Source organism: Phascolarctos cinereus, unplaced genomic scaffold, assembly GCF_003287225.1.
Source record: "Phascolarctos cinereus isolate Bilbo 61053 unplaced genomic scaffold, phaCin_HiC Scaffold_5;HRSCAF=322, whole genome shotgun sequence".
Lineage (NCBI taxonomy): Eukaryota > Metazoa > Chordata > Mammalia > Diprotodontia > Phascolarctidae > Phascolarctos > Phascolarctos cinereus.
In genome coordinates, this window is record NW_027555958.1 from 242346892 (window position 1) to 242369844 (window position 22953).

The 22953-nt window shown below is 37.7% G+C and overlaps 1 protein-coding gene across 1 annotated transcript in view; it reads right to left on the reverse strand.

The window, feature by feature from the left end:
- ANKS1A (ankyrin repeat and sterile alpha motif domain containing 1A) overlaps positions 1-22953 on the reverse strand; it is a 244726-nt gene that overhangs the window by 150596 nt on the left and 71177 nt on the right. The window contains 1 exon segment of the mRNA XM_078155409.1: positions 7407-7487. Within this exon segment, the coding sequence (XP_078011535.1) occupies positions 7407-7487 (81 nt within the window).

Sequence of the window (22953 nt, forward strand, 5' to 3'; positions counted from 1 at the left end):
ATTCAAACTGGTCAAAGGAGGGAAGAATACATACATACATACATACATACATACATACATACATTACATACATATACACACACACACACACAGAGTTGGGTACAGAAGTACATTTCATTTAACAGTGAAAGAGGAAGGGAAGTGGAAAAAAGAAGGGGATATTAGAGGGATGGTGAGTTAAGGGAGGGATTACAAACAAAACTCTAACAAAGTACACGCAAAAATATTCACAGTTCATAAAATCTAATTTTTTTAAATCATGTGCTCCAAGGCTCTATACTAATTTGATTACCACCATTATTTAAATGCCTTCATTTCCTATTACATTATTTATACATCTTAGTAGAGAAAAGTTACCCATTATCCTCCATACAAGATTTTCTTGCTCCCTTTTCAAAGTCATAATCCATTCCCATAACTGCCTAAAATATTCTCCTCCTGAAGCAGAGTCTTGAGAGATAAAAAGGTATAGATAGGAGGAAATTGGGCAGGGAGAAAGGAATGTACTATAGCAGAAAAGAACACAGGTCTTACAATAAGAAATTCTGAGTTCAGGACACAGTTCCAGGATTCACAAGCTGGAAATCACTTAACCTCTTTCAACCTCATTTTCCTTATCTACATACTGGGAATAACATTACTCATAGTACATGCCTCCCAGAGAATTTTTTTTGAGGAAAAATGCTTTATAAACTATATAAATATGACTGATTTCAGATGTAGAAAATAACATGAGAAAAGGCACAAACACATTCAAAGCATGGAAAAGCAGATGATGTGTGTAAGGGACAAAAAGAGTCCAATTTGGCTACAGCATAGAGTGCAAAGTATGGGACAGGATGAAATCGGGTTAAAAAGACAATTTAGTGCCTGATGGCGAAGAAACTTGACAATTAAGCTAAGGAGCTTAGACTTTAGGGTATACTGACAGATCTGGAGTAGACAAAGTCACCTGGGATAACTGAGCAAGCAGCACCAACTAAGGTAAGTTGGGGAAAAAATAAAAGGGGGGGCAGGGAATGCTCCTTCAAATCAACTTTGTTATTCATGACATGAAAATAATTTGAGAAGTATTTCAAATAAATTCAGTAGAATGACAGAGAGAAGACTCATTACTATAGTAACTTCAGGAATAGAATTTCAGAGTTGAAAAGGACTCTAGAAGTCTAGCCCACCCACAGTATCTGGAGTCTGTCTGCTTCTATTTTAGCAAGGACTTCACTTAGGTTCCCTCCCACACTGTGTGAAAAAGAAAGGAGGTCTAAGATTATTATTTACCCTTCTTGGAGGTAAAGTGTTTTTGCTTGCTAAGAGAAAATAGGGAGAGAGGCTATTTCCCCTAGAAAGGACAGGGGGAAAGGAAAGGGAAAGGACCAGGAAGATTGGAGATTCTCCTTTACAGAATCGGGGAAGATGGGGATAGAGGGAATAGGCTACCAACTACACAGTAATGTGAAGCCTAATTCTCTTCTCAACTCCTCCATGGTTATCCTCACCTCCTATAGTGCTGAAGATGTACATATATTAAATATATTTGCTTTCTAAAAGTCCTGACTTTGGGGAAAGCCCCTCTCATTCTTCCCCAGTTATAGATTTGGACAAAAGAAGATGGTGATCAAATCTATGCATAAGGAAGATTCATCTGGTGGCAGTATGAAGAATAGAGGGTAGAGGGGCAAGTAGGTGGCACAGTGGATAGAACACCCGCCCTGGAGTCAGAAGGACCTGAGACACATGATACTCACTAGCTGTGTGACCCTGGGCAAGTCACTTAACCCCAATTGCCTCACCCCCCCCAAAAAAAAATAGAGGGTAGGGACTGGGTGACAGAGAGAGAAGAAAGAACAGAAGTACTAGGATCAAATAAGCATCTATTCAAATAGTCAAAGCAAATAGTAAAGAGGTCCTATATGAGGGTGCTGTAAATACTGAGATGGCAACAAGGGAAATCTAAAGGAATGCCATATGCCAGAGATATTATAAAGGTAAAATCAACAAGGCCTGGAAATAAATTTGATGTGTCAGATGAGGAATAAGACAAAGGTAGCAGTGAGGTATCGAACATGATTAAATGATAGATCCATGATAGAAGAAGTGGGGAAATTGTGGGGAAAGGAGAATTCAGTATTACACATGTCACAGTTGATGTGCTGACAGGACCTAACAGCAGAGATGCCCAATAGAGAGCTGTGGACATGGGACTGGAGAAGTTCAGGAAAAAAGTCAGTATTGCAAATTGAGATTTTCTGTATAGGCAGTTAAACTGTGCATGTAAATAAAACTTCCAAGGGAGTATAAAGAGATAAGAAAGCCAATGACAGAATCTTTTTTGTTTTTGTTTTTAGGCAATTGGGGTTAAGTGACTTGCCCAGGGTCACACAGCTAGTACATGCCAAGTGTGTTTGGTCTGAGATCGGATATGAACTCAGGTCCTCCTGACTTCAGGACCGGTTCTCCATCCACTGCGCCACCTAGCTGCCCCTCACAGAATCTTGAAGAACACTAACAGTAAGAGTTGGAAACAGGAAGCAGTAAAGGAGACAGAAAAACTACAATTAGAGGTAAGAAAATAACCTGGAAGACAAGCTAAAAGAGAAAGCATTTACAGCAGCAATTCTCAAAGTGTATTCCAGGAACTTCTGAGGATCCCTGAGATCCTTTATTTTCATAAAAGTACTAAGACATTAAAAATCTGTGATTGAGTAAAGAACAACAGATAAATATAAAAGCTCGGGGAGAGGATGTCTCCATAATTTTTAAGAGGGGTCTTGAGAACAAAAAGTTTGAGAATCAATGATCTACTGTGTCATGTGCCACAGAGATGTGAAAAAAAGATGAGAACTAAGAAAAAGTTATTAGATTTGGTCACCTTTAGGAATCCAGTTTCAGTACAGAGTGGTAGAGAAGAGAGGCCAGATTATGAAGGAGTTAAGGATTAAGTAGATGGTAAAGAAATGAATGCATTGGGTATTATAAACTATTTTTCCTAAAAACTTTGCTGGCAAAAGGACTTACAGAGATGAAAATACCTTCAGGGGATAAATCAAAGGAAAATCTTTCTTCTACTAAGAATATCTGAGCAATATCTGCTGACTGAAAATGTACACACACACTCTCTCTCTCTCTCTCTCTTTCTCTCTCTCTCTCTTCTCTCTCTCTCTCTCTCTCTCACACACACACACACACACACACACACACACACACACACACACACACATACACTTTTAATCAGCAAAAATCCATCTTCTCTCTTCCCTCCCCCAAGTGAGACTGAAAGAAAAACAAAACTTCAATTACAAACATGTAATTACAGGTAACTAAAAACATGTACAAAAATCAAGCAAAAAAATTTCCAGAATGGTCATGTCCAAAAAAATTATGTTGTCTCATTCTGTGCTCTGAGTTCTTCACTTCTCTATCAGGAGGTGGGTAGCATGTTTCTTCATTAGTCCTACTCTGTAATCATGGCTGGTGATTAACAATGATCAGAATTCCTAAATCCTTCCCTGTCTTTACAATATTGTTTTCATTGTATAAACGTGCTCCTGGTTTTGTTCACTTCACTTTGCATCAGTTCACATGTCTTCTCAAGTCTTTCTCAAAACATCTCCTTCATTTCCTACTGTACAATTTAATTCCATCACATTAATAAAACACAACTTGCTCAACTATTCCCTAATTAACGCGCAGCCCCTCAGAATCCCATCCTTTATCACATCAAAAAGAGTTATAAATATTTTTGTACACCCTTAAAAGTCCATTTTGCTTAGGATTAATCCCTCCTTTAATCTTCTCTCCCCCTTACCTCTTTCCCATTTCTCCTCTTTCCATCCTGTATTTATGTACCCAACTCTGTATACACAGATGAGAGTGAGATTCAAGAGTCAGATACGCCCCCCACTCCCAATTGTATAGATATCTGTTTCTGTACCCTTGAGACCAGATCATTTTCACTAACTCTCCTCCCTCCCCTTTCTTTTCACTGTTCTCTTAAGATCATTAACAGAAACACTCCCAGGATTTCTGTTTAATTCGACTCCTTGTATGAACCCTGATAAAGTTCAATGGGAACATGTATCATCTCCCATATTTGAATGTAAGCAGTTTATACTTGTTTACTCTTCTAACGTTGTTCAATCATGTTTACCTTTTAATGTTTCTCTTCATTCCTGTATTTGAACTTCAGTCTTTTCTGTCAGGAATACTTGAAAGTCTTCTATTTCATTGAAGATCCATTTTCCCCCTGTAACATTATACTCAGTTTTGCTGGGTAAATTATTCTTGATTATAAGTCTATATCCTTTGCCTTCTAGGATATTGTACTCCAAGCTCTCTGCTCCTTTAGACTGATGGCCATAAATTGTTTATGAGCCTCAACTGTGGCTCCTCAGGACTTGAATTATTTCTTTCTGGTTGCTTGCAATATTTTTCCTTTAACTTAAAAGCTCTGAATTTTGGCTGAAAGTTTTCATCTGGGAGTTTCTTTTAAAAAGTAACCAATGGATTATTTCTACTTTGCCCTCTGTTTCTAAGAGATGTAGGCAGTTTTCTTTTAAGATTTCTTGACATTTCTTTTCCTGATGAGGATGTTCAGGTAGTCTGAGGATTACGAAATGATTTCTCCTCGATCTGTTTTCCAGGTCAGTCAATTTTGCTATGACACACCTTACACTTCCATTTTTTTCCAGTCTTTTGGCTTTTGTCACTGGTCCATTTGGCCCATTCTAATTTTCAGGAGTTTGTTGCTTGGGCAGGGATTTGTATCGTTTGTGCAAAGATGATAATTCCCTTTCTAATTCTTTCTTTCATATTTCTCATTTCTTTTCCATTTTTTCCCTCTCTAGTGCTCTCACTGACAAAAACTTTTTTAAACTCTTTTAACTCTTTGTTCATCTTAATCTGGAATTCTGTTTGTATCTGTGCCCAAACTGTGTTTTTTCTTTAAAGCTTTTCTTATAGATGCTTTGGAGTCATTCTCTTCTCCTGAGTTTTTGACTTGAGTGTCTGTCTTCCTCACCACTTCTTATGGTGGAATTCTTTTTTTTTTTTAAATCATTATTCCAGTCTATTTCCTGATACTATGCTTAGTGTTAGGGCTAAGGACTGCCCATTTCTAGAGCGAAGGTGTAGTATGTTGCTGATGCTACTTCCTTTGGGTTACTAAGTATTGTGTTGTTTCACCATCTCAGGGACAGCTCAGGCTATAGACCTGCAAGCTTTCAGTGTTTCCAAAGCAGCAGATCCAGAGCAAAATCTGACTCTGTCGTCCTGTCCAAACTCTCAAAGTTCCTAACCTGGGTTTGGGTCTGAGCAACAGTAGGCTGCTGTTGGACTCGGCTGCTATCAACCAGCTAGGATGGATGCTGGTTCAGAGTGACACAGTTGTAGGCTCCCCTCTCATCTGGAATTACTGGCTAGTTATTTCTCTGCAGGCTTCAGACTGGGCTGGAACTGAGACCCTGCTCTGCTTCCTGGATATGTCACACTGCCTACTACTGCTTCTGAATCTGCTCTCTTCTCAGTTTACAACCCAGAACCTGAACTGTGGGAGGAAGAGGGCACGGCAGCCAGTCTCCTCCTCAGTCTACCCTTGATCTATGACTCATATGTAAGTAGTGGGCAATAAAGCTGTCTATTGGCACCCATCCCCATCAAGGTGTCCCAGGATAGGTCTGAGACAACAATATGCCCTGGTACACAGCTTCTCCCTGCAATGAAGAGCTCCTGGCTAAATGCTCCCCCTAGTGACTGCAATCCTTTAAGATTCCCTAAGCCACTGGCTTAGGTCAGAAAAATGACTCAATGTGACTTCTTCTTGGACTCCCCCCAACAAGATTTGGTCTAGTGCATTTTTAGGTGTATTTGAAGTTTTGCAGAAAGGAGCTCACTGCTATACTTTCTGCTACTCTGACATCTTGGCTCCACCTCCCCCTTGGAGTTGGTAGAAGGATTCCTTACCAAAGAACAGGGAAGACTTTTCTTATGACAGGAGAGAAGAAAGAAAACGAAGAGGGAAAAATGCTGAAAAGCTTTGTACCTCAAAGAGGTACAGTTGAGGTACAAAGAAGTTCATGCATCCAATGCCTAGCACAGCAAACAAACAAGTCTTGGGTGACTGAATGATTGCTGAACCAAAGTGGGTGGGATGAGGTTGGGGGTTTAAAGAAAGAGTATTAATCAATCAACAAATATTTATTAAGTGCCTGTTTGCCAAGCATTAGGTGCTGGGAATACAAAGAAAAAAAGGAAATGGTACCTGCTTATAAAAGGGTTACATTCTATCAGAGAAAATGTATCCCTATAGTCAGATATGACTTGTGTACAAAGTAACTAAATTAAGGAGGGGGGTTGATCAAGAAAGGCTTCACCCATGAAATGGTGCTTGAAGTTTGTTTCAAAAGAGATCAGGGATTCTAAGTCGCAGACATGAGGGGTAAGCATCTTCCAGGAATGAGGGACTGCCCATGCAAAGGCATGATGATGAGAGATGGAATGTTGCATATGAGACATGCCAGTCACATGAAGAGGAATAACATATAACCATCCTGGAAAGGGCTTAAAAAGGGATAGAAGGGTCTGTATTTTGAACACAGAGGCAAGAGGGAGCCACTGGAATTTTTTGCATAAAAGGTACATACTCAAACTTGTGTTTCAGGAATTTTATTTTGTCAGCTGTATGGGGTACGGATGGGAGATGGAGACTGGAAAAAGGGAGACCAATTAGGAAGCTGTTGTAATAACCTAGGCAAGAGAGGATGAAGATCTGAAGGAAGGTAGCTGTGGTATGCGTAGAGAAAAGGGGGAAGATGTAAGAGATGTTGTAGGAGAATCACTAGGATGTGGCAATTGATGAGAAAGAGTGAGGAAGAGTGAAAACTAAAGAGTGAGAGTAAAAGGTTCAGAATAGTCTCTATGTGGAAGGAATGTTACAGGAAACCTATTGCCATGCAGAATGATGGGAAAACGGACAAAGAAACCAAGTAAAAATAAATTTTTTTTTTCAGAGAGATGAGGAGATAGTATTCTGCTACACACGTAAGATCATAGATATACAGATGGAGGGGTCTTTGGAGGTCCTCACTCTTCTAGATGAGGTAGCTAAGGCCCAAGGAGGTGGGTGATCTGCCTAAAGGCATGCCAGATAGTAAACAACAGGAGCAAGATTTGAATCCAGGGTTTCTGACTCCGATGCCAAAATGCTTTCTACTATAATATGCAAAATTAAACATCTCCATCCGTTAAGACCACTGGCTAAAGGTTCCTGAAAGAAAAAATTTAGAATTTGACTAAAATGAGATTTTTGGGTTTTAGATGGATTTAATTAAGCTTCACTTCCTTACTCTTCCCTGTTAAAGGATTAGGGCTCTGGAGACTGTGAAAGCAATGTAAATATGATTAATACTTACTTGTGGCCATTCAGAGCTGCATGGTGCAGAGGGGTATAACCGGTGCTATCGACACAATTCACATTGGGTCCTCTCCAGATGCTGTAGTAAAGACAAAAATCAAAGCATGAAGTCAGAGACCAAATTTAAAGGCAGTTAGCAAGAAAAAAAAGATTTATCAATAGTCTTTAGTCAAATCTGTTCTTTTTCTAATGCTGAAGACAAAGGACAGAAGCAATTAACTATAGCAATTTATGGTATAAAAGTTACAAATAGTTCACTCAACAAGGAGACAAATGCCAAGCCATAATGGAATTGTTTAACTGCCACCTTCCTTAACCATTAACTTCATTATTCTCTAGGTCTGAGATTCCTGTCACTGAATTCTACCAATAATACAAAAATAATCCATTGACAGATTACCAGTAACATAACTTAATTAAACTAGCACATATTCCCAAAAGACACTTACCACCAGCCATAAGGATAAGTACATGGGTGCATTTTCCCATATGCTTTTTCCTCTTCGGCAGCACCAAGCTCTCAAAACAAAGCAGAGATACAAGGATCTGGATAACTGGGATGATTCAACTATGAGTGATCAAGAACAATAACAACCAAAAAAAACCCTCTGGTGACTACAGCAGGGCAAATAACCCAAGGCCCAAACCAAAGGCTCTGGGAATTTCACAAAGACCAGGTTTAACCTTGAAAGCTCCTTACAAATCACTTTTTTTCCTTTTTTTTAACTACCACACATGGTGAATAACTTGCATTCTTCTACCTCAAAACATGGACCAAAATACTTCTTACTCCTCAGCTCTGCCATCTCTGGAACGGCAGGGTTTCCTGAAGCACCTGGTTCCCCGATGAAACCCAAGTGACCCTTTGATCCAGAAAACTGCCTTCTCTCTCCCTCTCAATATCTCCAGTTTTCTTCGTCTGTTTCCAGCTTTCTACTTTTCCTCTCAAAGGTCAAGTACAAAGGCACAGCTCAGGTATAAGCAATTATTCACGAATCAATCATTCTCAAATGTAAAATGCCAAAAAGTACCAACGGCAAAGCAAGTTCACATTCTATCACAGGATATCAACGATGCCAGACCAAAGGCCTCATCTATGTTAATCTTAATGATAAGGAATTAACCCTCTCAAAGGATTACCACCTCTTTAAAGAAAAAAAAAAGCCCTTACCTTTGCATCCTCTTGTATCCATCACATTAAGAACATGCTCAACTTTGAATCCCAGTGACAATAACAAAATTAGTATCCTAATTTACATGCTATATGTTAGTCCACAGAAGATTTAGAGCATGAATAGTTTTCAGTGGACATCTAATATGGCTTCTTCATTTTTAAATTTTTAAAAGAAATTGGTAAGTAAGGTACTTGACTAGCTTATCTAGATAGTAAATGGCAGAGCTACTCTGGATTCAAACTGAGGTCCACTGCCTTCTCAATCAATTATATTCTTATCTCATCTTACTAACACACTGCGAAAAGTAGACAGAGAGGTATAGTGGACAGAGCACTCAATTTAAAGATGTAGGATATAGGTTTCAAATTTTGGAGTGACCCTGGGCAAGTCATTTAACCTCTGTAGGCCTCAGTTTTCTCATCTGCAAGAAGAATGGTTTGAAATTCATGAACTTTAAGGGCTTACAGCTCTAAATCTATGACCTAAATGAGCTTTTTTCATGTTTGTCATCCAAATGTTACTACGAAGTGACTGAGATTACAATTCTACTTTATAAGTAGGGTTGAGGTCAGAAGATAAATTTGCCCAAGGAGACAGAAAAATTTAGTGACAGATCCAAAAGAGTCTGCATTTATGAACACTCGACATTCAGATGAAACAATTAAATGTTCAGAATATTACACAATTTACAAAATGATTATTACAGACAGTAAAGTGCTGTAGGAATTCAGAGAAGAGAGTCATCACTATTGGCTAGAAATGTAGTCAAGGAACCCAAATATGGTATTCCTAATTCAGTACTTTACTTAGACTGTTATCTCAAACCACCTCCATCTCTACACTAAAATAGGAACTGGAAATTAAGCCCCTTGTTTTGGGCAGAAGAGCAGAACGGAATGATTTTTCCATCTCCTTCTTCACTCTTTCTGCCTAAACAAGTAATTTGCCTAGAAGCTTAATTATAAGGGGCTGACATAAGCACTGACACAAGTGCTATGCATACTCTAGAGCACACGTTCTCAAACTTTTGGTCTTTACAATCCAAAAAATAATCCTGATGACCCCCAAAGAGTTTTTATTTGGGTGGGTTATAGCTGTCAATATTTATTATATTAAAAATGAAAACTCATACATTACATTTTTAATCATTTAAAATAACCCATTACATGTATAACTCATTACATATATAAATAACATATTTTTATTGAAATTAGCTATATTTTCAAAACAAAAAAATTTAGTGAGAAAAGCAGTAAAGCTTTGCATTTAAGCAAATATCTTTAATGTCTGGCTTAACAGAAGACAATTAAATTCTCATATTTGCTTCTGTATTCAATAGAGGTTTTGTTTTTGGGTTTTTTTTAGTGAGGCAATTGGGGTTAAGTGACTTGCCCAGAGTCACACAGCTAGTGAGTGTTATGTGCCTGAGGCTAGATTTGAACTAAGGTCCTCCTGACTCCAGGGCTGGTGCTCTACCCACTGTGCCATCTAGCTGCCCCTTCAATAGGTTCTGACATGTTATTTTGGTTGAAGTATGTGAAATAATCAGGCCTTACATAGATATATGTAGTTGGGAAATGGATGAGTATCTTAAGAGCTTTTTCAGATAATTGTGGTTATTCTTCTTTGATAACTCCACCAAAACTCAACAAATGGTAGCTTCTTAATGATTAGTTTCAAAGTGAAATCTGAAACCAAAGCAATGACTTTTCAAACTGTTATATGCTTTTGTAATATCATGTATTGGCCATCTGGAAAATACTGGTTCACTGAATTATGCAGATATTCCAAATGTTTATACATTTCATATACAACAACAACAACAAAAGTGTTAATATCACCACCAGTCTTATCAGAAAAGCTGTTAAGTACGGAGAGGCTGTCAAACTCATGGTGGCAAACACAAATTCAAAAATTCTAATTTTCACTTGAAAGCCTGAATTTTATAATTAGAAATAAATATTATCAGCTGTTTTCCACGAAGTGATAGACTCTCTTCATTTCAAGAAAACGCCTGCAAATACCCAAGCCTGAATAGTCCTACTTTGTCAGTCTTTCAAGTAAATATGGTGTTTTATGAAAACAGTGACTTGTTTAGTTCATAACTCCAACAATTCTCCCAGGGCTTTTCCTGGAGACAACCACCATACTTCTGTATACAGCACAAATGCTTTGTGTTTACTTGCCATTTTGTCACATAGAATCAAGATTCAATAAAATTAATATTTTTTATTGCTTCATCAAGGATATTTGTAAGTGAAACTGGCATTATTTTGATTGTGAGTACATTGGTGACTAGCAGCACACTGTGGAGCCACGGTCCTGATTCATGCTACACACCAGCAGTTTTACCCACCATTGCTCTTGTACCATTGATGCAACTGTCAACATAATTGTAAAGGAATAAACTATCAGATTCAAAACAGTTATTCAACACTTTGGATATTTTAGCACCATTTGTGTTTACTGCCATCCATTTACATAAAAGATCTTCTATGATTAATTGGTGCTGATAAAAGACAAATATTAAACAAAACAGCAAGTCTAGTCAAATATGCAGATTTGTCCATTTGTAAGGAAAAAATGCAATTTGGCAGATGAGCTATTAACTCAGTGTCCATTTTTTAAAATAATTCTTTAATTCACAGGTCATGGAGTCTCTGAAATTCTTTTGAAACTCATAAAACTCTGAAACTCATAAAAGAATATGAACTTCTAGAGAGAATACAAGTCATTCCCCAATTGATAAACGGTCAAAGAATATGAAGAACTAGTTTTCCAGTGAATAAATGTAAACAATTTATAGTCATATGAGAGAAATGCAGATTACAACAACCTTGAGATATCATTGTATACCTACCAGATTGATAGAAGGAAAAAGTGACAAATGTTGGAGAGGATGTGGAGAAATTGGGACACTAACTCACTGTTTGTAGAATTGTAAAATGATCCAACCATTTTGAAGAGAAATCTGGCATTATGCCCAAAGAGTTATTAAATTACCTATACTCGTTGGCCCAGAAATACCACTACTTGGTCTATTCCCAAAGATGATTAGGGAAAAAGGAAAAGAAATTATATGTTTTAAAACCTTTATAGCAGCTATCTTTGTGGTGGTAGAAAACTGGAAATTGTAGGGATGCCCAACTGGGGAATAGCTGAACAAGTTGTGGTATATGATTGGGATATAATACTACTGTGCTATAAGAAATGATGAGCTCAACTATTTTAGAAAAACATGGAAAGACTTGCATAAAATAATGAAGAGCAAAATGAGCAGAACCAAGAGAACACTGTATATATTAACAGCAATATTGTTTTAAGAACAACTTTGAGCAAATAAGTTTTCTTGTCTATTATAAATACCCAAATTAATTATAAAGGATGTATGAAAAAAGACACTATCTGCACCCAGAGAATGAATTGATTAAACAGAAGTATATATAGACTCTGTGTGTGTGTGTGTGTGTGTGTGTGTGTGATGGTACCCATCTCTAGGGAGGGGGAGGGAAGAAAAAAATTACATGATAATTTTGCTGTATATTTGAAAAGAATAGCAAGTTGTGCACAGTAGGTTTGCAGTTTCATGTACAATCACCTTTTTTACTATACTATGCTATGAAAATGCTTATTTATTCCATAAATTAAAAACATTAACAATAAAAAATAAAAACAGAAACTTTAAATAAAAAAGAATATGAGTAAAAGGCAATATTGTTACTATTATTATGAAAATAATTTTAACTTCTCAGAACCCCTGAAAGGGTCCCAGACACCCTCTAAGGGGTCCACAGATCTCACTTACAGAACTGCTTTTCTAGAGAAACAGCAGGATTCAGTTTTTGGGTCCATAAGTGGGTATCCTCAAAAAAACATTAAAACTCCTTCAAAAGAATTACAAAGGGGGCACCTAGGTGGTGCAGTGTATAGAGCACTGGCCCTGAAGTCAAGAGTACCTGAGTTCAAATCCGGCCTCAGACCAAACACTTGACACTAGCTGTGTGACCCTGGGCAAGTCACTTAACCCCAAAAGCCTTTAAAAAAAATTACAAAGGGCAGCAGAAAAAGAATAGCTCTTGAACTAAAGTATTTATTTCAACTACTAAAACTGAGGGTCATAAAGCAAAAGTGAAGGATAATATGAAAAGACAACACTATGCCAAGTATTCATGACATATATACATATTATAAGACTAGGGTCTTTCTATCTTACCCAAGCTGGAAATTACAGAGACCACTCAACACCCTGATACTAATATAAATCAGTGAAGGAGCTTTAACCTGTTCTGTTTTTCCAGCCTGGGATAGTTCACTCCTCCTTAGGTAAAGTCAGAGTCAATAAACATTTATTAAGCACCTACTACATACCAGGCATTGTGCTAAGCTCTGGGGATACAAATAAAGTCATCAGATGGCTGCAGCACTCAAGAAGCTCACAATCTAATGGAAGAAGACAAAGCATAAACAGAAGATGAAAAACAAGGATGGGAAGGAAGACTATGTGTGGAGGCATGCTACAGAGCTGCAGGTGGAGGGTGGAGGGGAGGAATCATTTGACAATCTATGAATTAGAAAGCTGATTTCTTCACACACCATGATGAGTTTTTGGAGACCATGAAGTCCAGGAGGGAAATGATGGGAAATGATGAGATGAATGTCCTAGGTGCTCCCTTAAATAGTGGAAAATCTGGGAGGAGCTCTCTCTCTCTAATGCCCCACCCTCCACTATCTCCAACAGTGAGGAGTGGGGAAAGAGCTAGAGGAGTTCACAAGGTGAGAGTTTTATAGTTAATATCATTTTGCCAAGATGATGAGTGTTTAGAGATCATGAAGTCCAAGAGGAAACAGTCTGGTAGCCCCTAGCTCACAGGGACTCTCTCTTTACCTTGGTTCTACCTTTTTGCAGCCTGCCTTTCAGAACTCCCAAGCTCAAGTGATCCATCTAGCTTCTGCCGGACTTAAAGCATGCACCAAACATCAAATGAATGTGAAGGCCTCAACAGTGCTAGGTAAATCTGGTTCAGAACAAAAAACCAGTAAGTTTAGTCAGAAAATCTGGGTTCAAATCTTGCCTCTGATGTGAACTTGAGGAAGTTACTTGATCTCCCTGGGCCTCAGTTTCTTAATTAATAAAATGAAGAGGTTGGACTAGATGACTTGCAAAATCTCTTCTAGTTTTAAATATTATAATGCTACAGATGACAAGGGAAGAAACAAAGGATGAGAAGGCATGAAGTAGACTGTAATCAGGGGGTACAAGACACATAGCTGAAATCAAAAATCTATACTAGAACAGAAGAATTGAAACTGAGGGCTTTCTGCCCCCACACGGCACTCCTCTACTATCACATCTCCTCCAAAAGCCCGTTTGGGCACGTGTAGGGTAGAAAACATATGACTCAAATTATTTGTTTAGTTTTATTAGGGAGTTTCAGTGTGCTTTGTTTTTACATTACAAGTATTTACAGATTACCCTTCGGGTAAAAAAGTGAAACAATTAAGCAAAATTGACAATAGAATGATCAGAATGACCTGATCTGAAAGTGTATGCAACATTCTATTTTTAAAAGTATTTTTAGTGAACCAAATATCTATTTTCTTTCCCTCCTACTCCCACTCCACTTTTAAAAAAGAGAAAAGAAAAATAAATTCCTTGTAACAAAATGCACAGTCAAGCAAAACACAAAAACATGTTTCATATATTCCTATATAATTCCTATATAATTAGGGTACTTTCATTCAGTACTCTAAATCCATCATCTCTCTGCCATAGTTAGCATATTTCATCACTCCTCTTGGTATTATGGATGGTCATTACATTGATCACCATTTTTTACAGCTTTCAAAGTTGCATATCTTTACAATGTCGGGAGTTGTGCAAATTGTTCTTCCAGTTCTGATCAAGTTATTCTTCACCAATCTACAAAAAGTCTTCAGAATCGTTCACTTTTATAATACTGATGTTAGAATATAAGTTGTTCTGCTGGTTCTATTGACTTCATCTGCATTAGTTCATACAAATCTTTCCATGTTTCTGTAACATCATCTATTTCCTCATTTCTTATAGCACAATACTATTCTATCACATTCATGTACCATATTTATTTAGCTACTCCTTAATTAATGGATATCCCTTTAATTTTTTTCCTTTTTTCTTGCCACAACAATAACAACAAAAAAACCTGCTACAAATATTTTCAAAGATTTCCTATTCCTCTGATGTGTTTTGGGCACAGGCTTAGCAGCGGTATAGTTAAATGGAGTCTTTGGCTCTCTGCAGTCTTCTCCTGAGCAAGTTTTTAATTTCAAACAGGATGGTTGTTAACATTCCCTACCTCTACACAGGTCTTTTCCTGGCTAGTATTCCAAAAAAAGAGCTATTTAAAAATCGTACTTCCTTCATTCATCAGTTTCCTTAAACTTTTCTAAAATCACAGTGATTACAAAGGTTAGTCCAGCACCAAACTAAAACAAACAAAATCCAATGTGCTCACAGAATGTGCAAAAGGGGCCCTAGAGAAAACCAGGACTGAATTCTAAGCAATAATTACCCTGTTCAGATGGAAGAGAAATACAACTTAACTTGTTTCCTGTACTATATCCTCAAGATTATACAGTTAAGATGAGAAAGCTACAGCAAGTTTATGAACAGACATATATAATCCACGTTTTTGTCTTTTTCTCCAACAGAATCCCTATTAACAGTCTTCATAAATAAAAATTTGAGATAGAATTTAGGAAAAAAAAAAGATACAAGATAAAGATCAAAATATAGATTTTTTTCATTTTTTTTTCTTTTGTTCTGTTTCTTCTTTCACAACATGACTAATATGGAAATATGTTTTACATGACTGCACACATATAACCTATATTGAACTGCTTACCATCTTGGAGAGGGAGGAGAGAAGGGGGAAAATCTGTAACTCAAAAAAAATTTTTAATTGTCTTTATATGTAATTGGAAAAAATAAAATACTATTAAAATTTTAAATATATATGCACATAGTATTATCTCTTTTAAAAAAAAAAAACAAATTGAGGGGCAGCTAGGTGGCACAGTGGATAGAGCTCCAGCCTTGGAGTCAGAAGACCTGAGCTCAAATCTGGCCTCAGACACTTAAGTTTACTAGCTGTATGACCCTGGGCAAGTTACTTAATCCCCATCATCTAAGCAAAATAAAGAATCTGAATTTAAAAGAATAAACTATATTTAGTTCTAAGAGCCTATTTTCATAACCTATAGAAAACATAACTGAACTTCTGATAATCCCTTGTTCTGATTTTTTAAAAATCTATACTAATCTTGGCAGTAGAGTATAGCTTACATCTACCTCTGAGGGCCACACAAAATCTGTGCATGACAAGCTTACATCACTACATCTTTTTTCCCCCTTTAGCAAAATGTTGAGACCAACATCAAACACACAAAAGCATTTCCACATTGCAATTTATTCTGGGGAAAAAACATGACTTACAAATAAAGTCAAATGAAATATCCAAATAAGACAATATTCTATGTAGCAGAAGTTGTATTTAAAAACTGTTGGGAGTTCTTTTCCTCCTCTTTTTCCTCAGTTACTTTTCTGAAAATGAATGCTTTCTCTATCTTTCTGATAATGCAAAAGGACACTAAGTCCAGAAAACATAACAATTTTCTTTATTTTCTGATAATGTTGGTGGTTTCTCCTGTTCCCAAATTTTTGAGTATTTCCCATAAATTGGCAAAAGCTAAGAGATGCTAGATACTTAAAATTCAGCAGTTTGAGATCCCATTTGTGACAAAAATCTTCAATAAGGGAGGCCACTAATAGTATTAAAAACAGGTAAAGGGCGGGAGGGCGGGGAGCAGGAGAATCCCCCTCCCCCCACTCAGCCTGTGCTCACTTGGTCAGAATAATCCAAGACCCTGAAATGGGCCCAGAGTTGAAATCTGAAAGGACCACATGGCAATGTGGCAAGGTGGTTTGGACAAGCAGCAAGGGTAGCCAATGAAGGAGTAGCTTGAGCCCAGAAATATTATCAGGAGCCAATCAAGGAAGGGCTACCTTGAGGGATTCCAGGATAGTCACTGGTGAGGAACAAGGTGCTGTCCACTACCTCTTCTTCCAGATCCATGCTATAGTATCCCTGAGCACAAAATTTGGTTGAGGGGAATGAGATTATGAGATTGGAATTTTTCCCAATTTAACCAAGGCCTCACTCCAGAGTGGTACTGGACCACACTGCTGAAATCCCTGATCTAGCTCAACCTCCTCACTTTGTCGATCTTTGGTCAAGGAGCAACAGAAGAGAAAAACTCTTAAGAACCTCAACGAGGCAATTCCTGGGGGCCTAGCCACAGAACCAGATTATCATATGTTAGTGTTATGGAATCAGAAGACCTGGATTTGAATCCTGATGCTCACCTGTGTGACCTGAAGGCAAGCTTCATCACCTTGGGTATTTATTCTGAAAAAACAAAACCCAGGGGTTTGGGCTAGATCTTTAAGGTTCCTTCCAGCTCTAAATTCTAGGATCCTTCAACAGGCTTCTTTAAGTTGACTGACCCATATTGATGCAATTCAATTTAAAAGACATTCAATGCAACTTTATTAAGCCCTCAGGATGTCACTCCTAGGGATTAGAAAATGAAATGACTACCTGCCCTTAGGAAGTTTGTAATCTGCCAAATTCCACCCACTGGTGTAGTTTGTAGGTTGCAGGGAGGGAAATGAAAGGTACCTATTCAACAGGTTTCTTAGAATATTATGCCTATATTACTTTCCTATCAAATCTATAGTCTCTATGTCAAAATCTTAATAAATAGGATTTTACCCACTATCTGTGGGGTTGGATTACAACCCAATTGCTTTGCTATTTGGAGTTCATCATCATACCATCTGCATGTATTCACCTTTTTCCTTCAGCATGATAGCCTCTGAGTAGCCACCTAAAAGACCCCAACAATGACTTTGATACTTATTTTTTTTAAATGACACAATTATGACATCTAAATTAACACACAATTTTTTCACTGTCCCTTCAAATTCTTTAATTTTAATTTTACTTGATATCACAAGAATCAATGTCAGGGAAAATTATCCTAATCTGGTGACCTCCATCACCTTGGTTCTGACTTCTAACATGAGTTCATCAGGCGAAGAACATATATTTCTCAACTGGGTAAAATGTTCCAGAATCTCTACTTCTCTCTTCAGTACTCACAGGTTTGGCTCTGACCTCCAGCTGAGAGGTAGCTGAGAGAAGGCATGAGTAGCAGAAGCCATTAAGTTCCATCTGGCATGCCAGGATGAAGGGGAACCATAGCGTGGATAGAGACTGCCTGGTCAATGGAACAATCACCTGACCACTTGGAGATCCTGAGGGATCTAGTGTTTGGGGCAACAGGGAAGCAAGAGATGTAAAGGACAACAAACTGTCTCCTAAAGCCTTTACTACTTACTATTAAGCAGGAAATAGTTAGCCCTCCCCGTAAACTCAATTTCATCACATCATTTTGTGAGGGTCCTGATAACAGGCATCCCGAGACATTCAGAAAATAGAAAGTGCCTAGAAAGGTAAATATTTTGCCACCAGTAATTGGCCTTTTAATCATCAGCATCAGAAGTTACCATGGAATAGGTTTACCAAGTAAAAACAACATAAGGAGAATAGATTTTCATATAAAGATGGACATCAGGAACCGATTAAAAAAAAAATCACCTGTGATCCTACTACAATGGCAGTTTTTGACAAAACAGTTCTGACTGGGAAAGACTCCTTTTTTCATCTTTTGATTTGATGAAAATTCATAAGGAGCTACCCAGTGACCTTTTCTGGTCACTGTTCATTCAATGAATGAGCTATCTTTCAGGTCTACAGACTAAAAGTACTAGGATCCCCTGAGAAGTAATACAATATGCAGCCTATAAAATTAAAGACTGCTTTGTGTCAGCTGCCAGGATCAAAGAGTTTAGAGAAGCAACCTACTTTTCAAGTTTTGCTTGCTCCAAATCTTCCAGAGGTAGAAAAAGCACTGCAGAAGGGGCCAGGAAATCTGGGTTCCAGTCTTGTTATGACCAGTGAGTTATCCTGACAAAACTCTCTTGGTCTCTGCCCTGCTTCATTTTGTACGCCAAGGACGAACTTGCCTGTTATTCCAATTACCTTTTGATTCCCTACTTTAGCATTCCAATCCCTTCTGATGAATGTGACAGCTTTTTTGGTGTTATTTCTAGAAGAAGCTGTAGGTCTTCAAAGAACTGATCAACTTCAGCCTCTTCAGCATCAGTGGTTGGAGCATAAACTTGTATTACTGTGATGCTAAACAGTCTACCTTGAATTTTAACAGACATCATTCAGTCATTTTTGAGATTATCCCTAGAACTGCTTTTCTCACCCTTTCATTGACTATGAGAGCTACTCCATTTCTTCTAGGGGATTCTTACCTACAGTACTATATGTAGTGATCACCTGAATTAAATTCACTCATTCTTAACCATTTAAGTTCACTGACACCCAAGATGTGGTTTTTAAACTTTCTATCTTCTGTTTGATCACATCCAGCTTACCTTCATTCACAGATCTTACATTTATGCAATGTCGATCTTTAAAGCATTAGACTTTCCTTTCATCAACAGACACATCTGTAGCTGAGCTTTCTTTTGGCTTTGGCCCATTTGCTTCATTACTACTGGTGCTATTTGTACTTGTCCTCTGCTCTTCCCCAGTAGTGTGTTGGACACCTTCCAACCTGAGGGTTCTGGTGTCATATCTTTTATTGTTTTAAAACTGGAAAATAACATTTCTTAGAGTATCTGCTTGCAGTTGTTACAGAATTACTTTCTCTCGATAGGCTGTATTTGGGGCATTTTCATTTAAAAAATGATTTTTTTTATATTGGTCAGTGTCTTCTTTGGTTTACTCATCTTTCCAGCTTTAGTTCTCCAGTTGAGCCTTTAGGCCAGAGTTAGGTTCTACCACATGCTCTATTTCTGAGGAGGGGTTTCAGGCCTGCTTGGTCTTCACCTGAGTTCCTGCCCTGAACTCCTCCTCCCAGAGTCAGGCCCTCTTGGATCTCTGAGTTTCAATGATCTCAATGTTTAGGTCCCTCTATGGCATCTCAGAAAGAATAATAGGGACTTCAGAGCTCTAGTATTCATGAGCTGTCCTAGTCTGAGCAATGCCATCCTGCACTAGTCACTGCCTCTTTAAGGTCCCCACTGTGAGTTTCCAATCACCCCAAAGATTTCTGACCACTTTGGGGCTTTCTTAGAAAGGTTCTCCATTCTTGCTGCCTCCAGACACAGAAGCTATAAGGTCAAACACAACTCTGGCCCATCTATGACGGTGCTTGGAGGCTGCTACATTGTTTGCTTGCCTGTTTAGCTTTACTAGTGGCTGCCTCTCTTATTGCCTGTGGGATTCCAGCTGGCTTTTGTGAAGGTCTAGGGTAGAAGTGATTTCACAGTAGTTTCTCATTGGACTTCTTTATTATAATCTGGTGAGAATTTTTGCTGCAGTAGATATATAAGAAATCAGCAATCTGCCTCTGTTCTGGCAGCCATCTTGGTGGGAATTCCTTTATTTAGTTTTTAAAACTCTACATAGTCTGGCCCCAATATATCTTTCCTACCTCATTAGACATTACTCATCGTCTTCCATTCTGTGATCCAAACAAAAAGGCTTTCTTACTATCCTTCACACACAACTCCCACGTCCTGTCTCTGGGCCTTTGTACTGGCCATCTCCCATACCTAGAATGCTCTCGATCCTCCCCTCCACCTCAGAGGATCCCTATCTATCTTTACACTCAAGCACTACCTTCTAATGATGCTTTTCCCGATTTTCTCAACTGCTGGTTCCTTCCCTTTCAAACTACCTTGCATTTAATTACTTTATATAACTTTAACTCTGCTCATATTTACGCTATATACACACAAATAAAGCCCTACATATTATGCATATGTACCGTGCAAATGTATGCTTATCCTTGTTATCTCCCTTGTTAGAATGTAAGCTCTTTGGGAATAGCAACTGCTTCATTCATCCTATTTGTATCTTCAGTGCCTTGCACACAGTAGGAACTTAGGAAATATGTGCTAATTGTCTGATAAGAGGAGAACCAGGAGAGCACAGTATCATAAAAGTTCATCGAGAATACAGTGTTTGGGAGATGCCAGTACTCAACAATTTAAAAGATGACCGACCCAAGGTCAAGAAGGGTAAAGACTGTGAAAAAGCTACTGGGTTTAGCACTCAGGAGAGAAATTGAGCCTTGGAAAGAGCAGTTGCTATTGAGCCCTGAGGCTACAAGTTAAAATGAAAATCAGTGTAATTTCCTCATCTACAAAATGGAAATAATACTATCTACCTCAAAGGATTGTTATGAAGATCAAATGGAATAAGGTAAACTGAAAGGACCTGAAAATTATAAAGTGTCAAACATAAGGTAGTATTACTGTGACTTACAACTTGCTCTTACATTCATTTACAAAATTGTTATTAGAACTCTTTCATTTATAACTATCAAACCATACTGCAGACAAATTCCTTTAACAGCTTCTGTAAAGTTCACTGCCAAATAAAAAAACCATACTAAACAAGTCTGGACAGTTCCATGATTTCTTGGAAACTGGAAGTGAGTGGGGTATTTTCTAGATTCCATCATGTATTTTCCTATATCCGAGCAGATGTACATGCTTCAAATGTATAGCAATAATTCTGATGTTTGTGATGCAGTTTGTGATATCTGCCAAATCATAGAAAAGTTTTCTTCTTATTTTCTAATAGAGAGGAAAATAAGAAGTCTGAACAACTGATTTTCTAGTGTAATAAAGTATCACAAACTGCAGTGTGAACGGTAGTTAGGCAGAAATGGCTAGAAAGAGGTAAGATGAGGGATTTTGCAGATACTGGAAGGTCTAACAGATAACAGAAAGAATTCCAGAGGAACAGATACAGCTCAGAGAAGCAGAAACAAGAGAAATTGAGTGAATCCTTTCAAATTAGCTACAATATAGTGAAATATAAATGAACAATGAATCTAGAGTCATAAGGCCAATATCTCAAACCATATACCAAGATAAGATCAAAACAGGTACATGATTTAGACATAAATGGTGATACCGTAAGCAAATTAGGAGAGCAAGAAATTGTTTACCTGTCAGATCTATGGAGAAGGGAAGAATTTATGACCAAACAAGAGATAGAGAACATTATGAAATGCAAAACAGATAATTCTGATTACATTAAAAAGTTTTTGCACAAACAAAACAAACACAAGCAAGATTAGAAGGAAAGCAGAAAGACAGGAAATAATTTTTACAGCAAGTGATTCTGATAAAGGCCACATTTCTCAAATATACATAAAAATGCACCAAATATACAAAAATACAAGTCATTCCCCAATTGATAAATGGTCAAAGAATACAGACAGGCAGTTTTCAGATGAAGAAATTAAAGCTATCTATAGTCATATGAAAAAATACTCTAAATCACTACTGATTAGAGAAATGCAAATTAAAACTAGTGAGGTACCACCTCACACCTATCAGACTGTCTAATATGACAGAAAAGGAAAATGATAAATGTTGGAGAAAATGTGTGAAAACTGGGACACTAATGCATTGTTGGTGAAGTTGTGAACTGATCCAACCATTCTGGAGAGTAATTTGGAACCACGCCCAAAGGGCTATAAAACTGTGCATAACCTTTGATCCAGCAATACCATTACTAGGTCTGTATCACAAAGAGATAATAAAAAAGGGAAAAGGACCTACATGCACAAAAATATGTATAGCCGCTCTTTTTTGTGGATGCAAAGAACTGGAAATTGAGGGAATGTAATGATGAGAAAAGTGGATTTCAGAAAGAATGGGAAAGACTTACATGAACTAAAGATGAGTGAAGTGAGCAGAACCAGGAGAACATTGCACAAAGTAACAGCAACACTGTACAGTGATCATCTCTGATAGACTTAGCTCTTCTCAGAAACATAATGATTCAAGACAATTATAAAAGACTCATGATGGAAAATGCTATCCACATCCAGAGAAAGAACTATGGAATGTGAATGCAGACCAAAGAATACTATTTTCACTTTTTTGGGTTTTTTGTGGCTTTTTCCCTTTTGTTCCATTTCTTCTTTCACAACCTGACTAATATGGAAATATATTTACATGATTGCACACGTATAACCTATATCAGATTGCCTGCTGTCTTGGGGAGGGTGAAAGAAGGGAGGGAGGAAAGATTTGGAACTTAAAATTTTATAAAAAATGAATGTTGCAAACTATCTTTGCATGTAATTGGAAAAAGTAAAATACCACTTCAAAAAAAAAAGGCCATGTTCCAATCCCAATTTTGCCATTTACTACCTGTGTGACCTAGG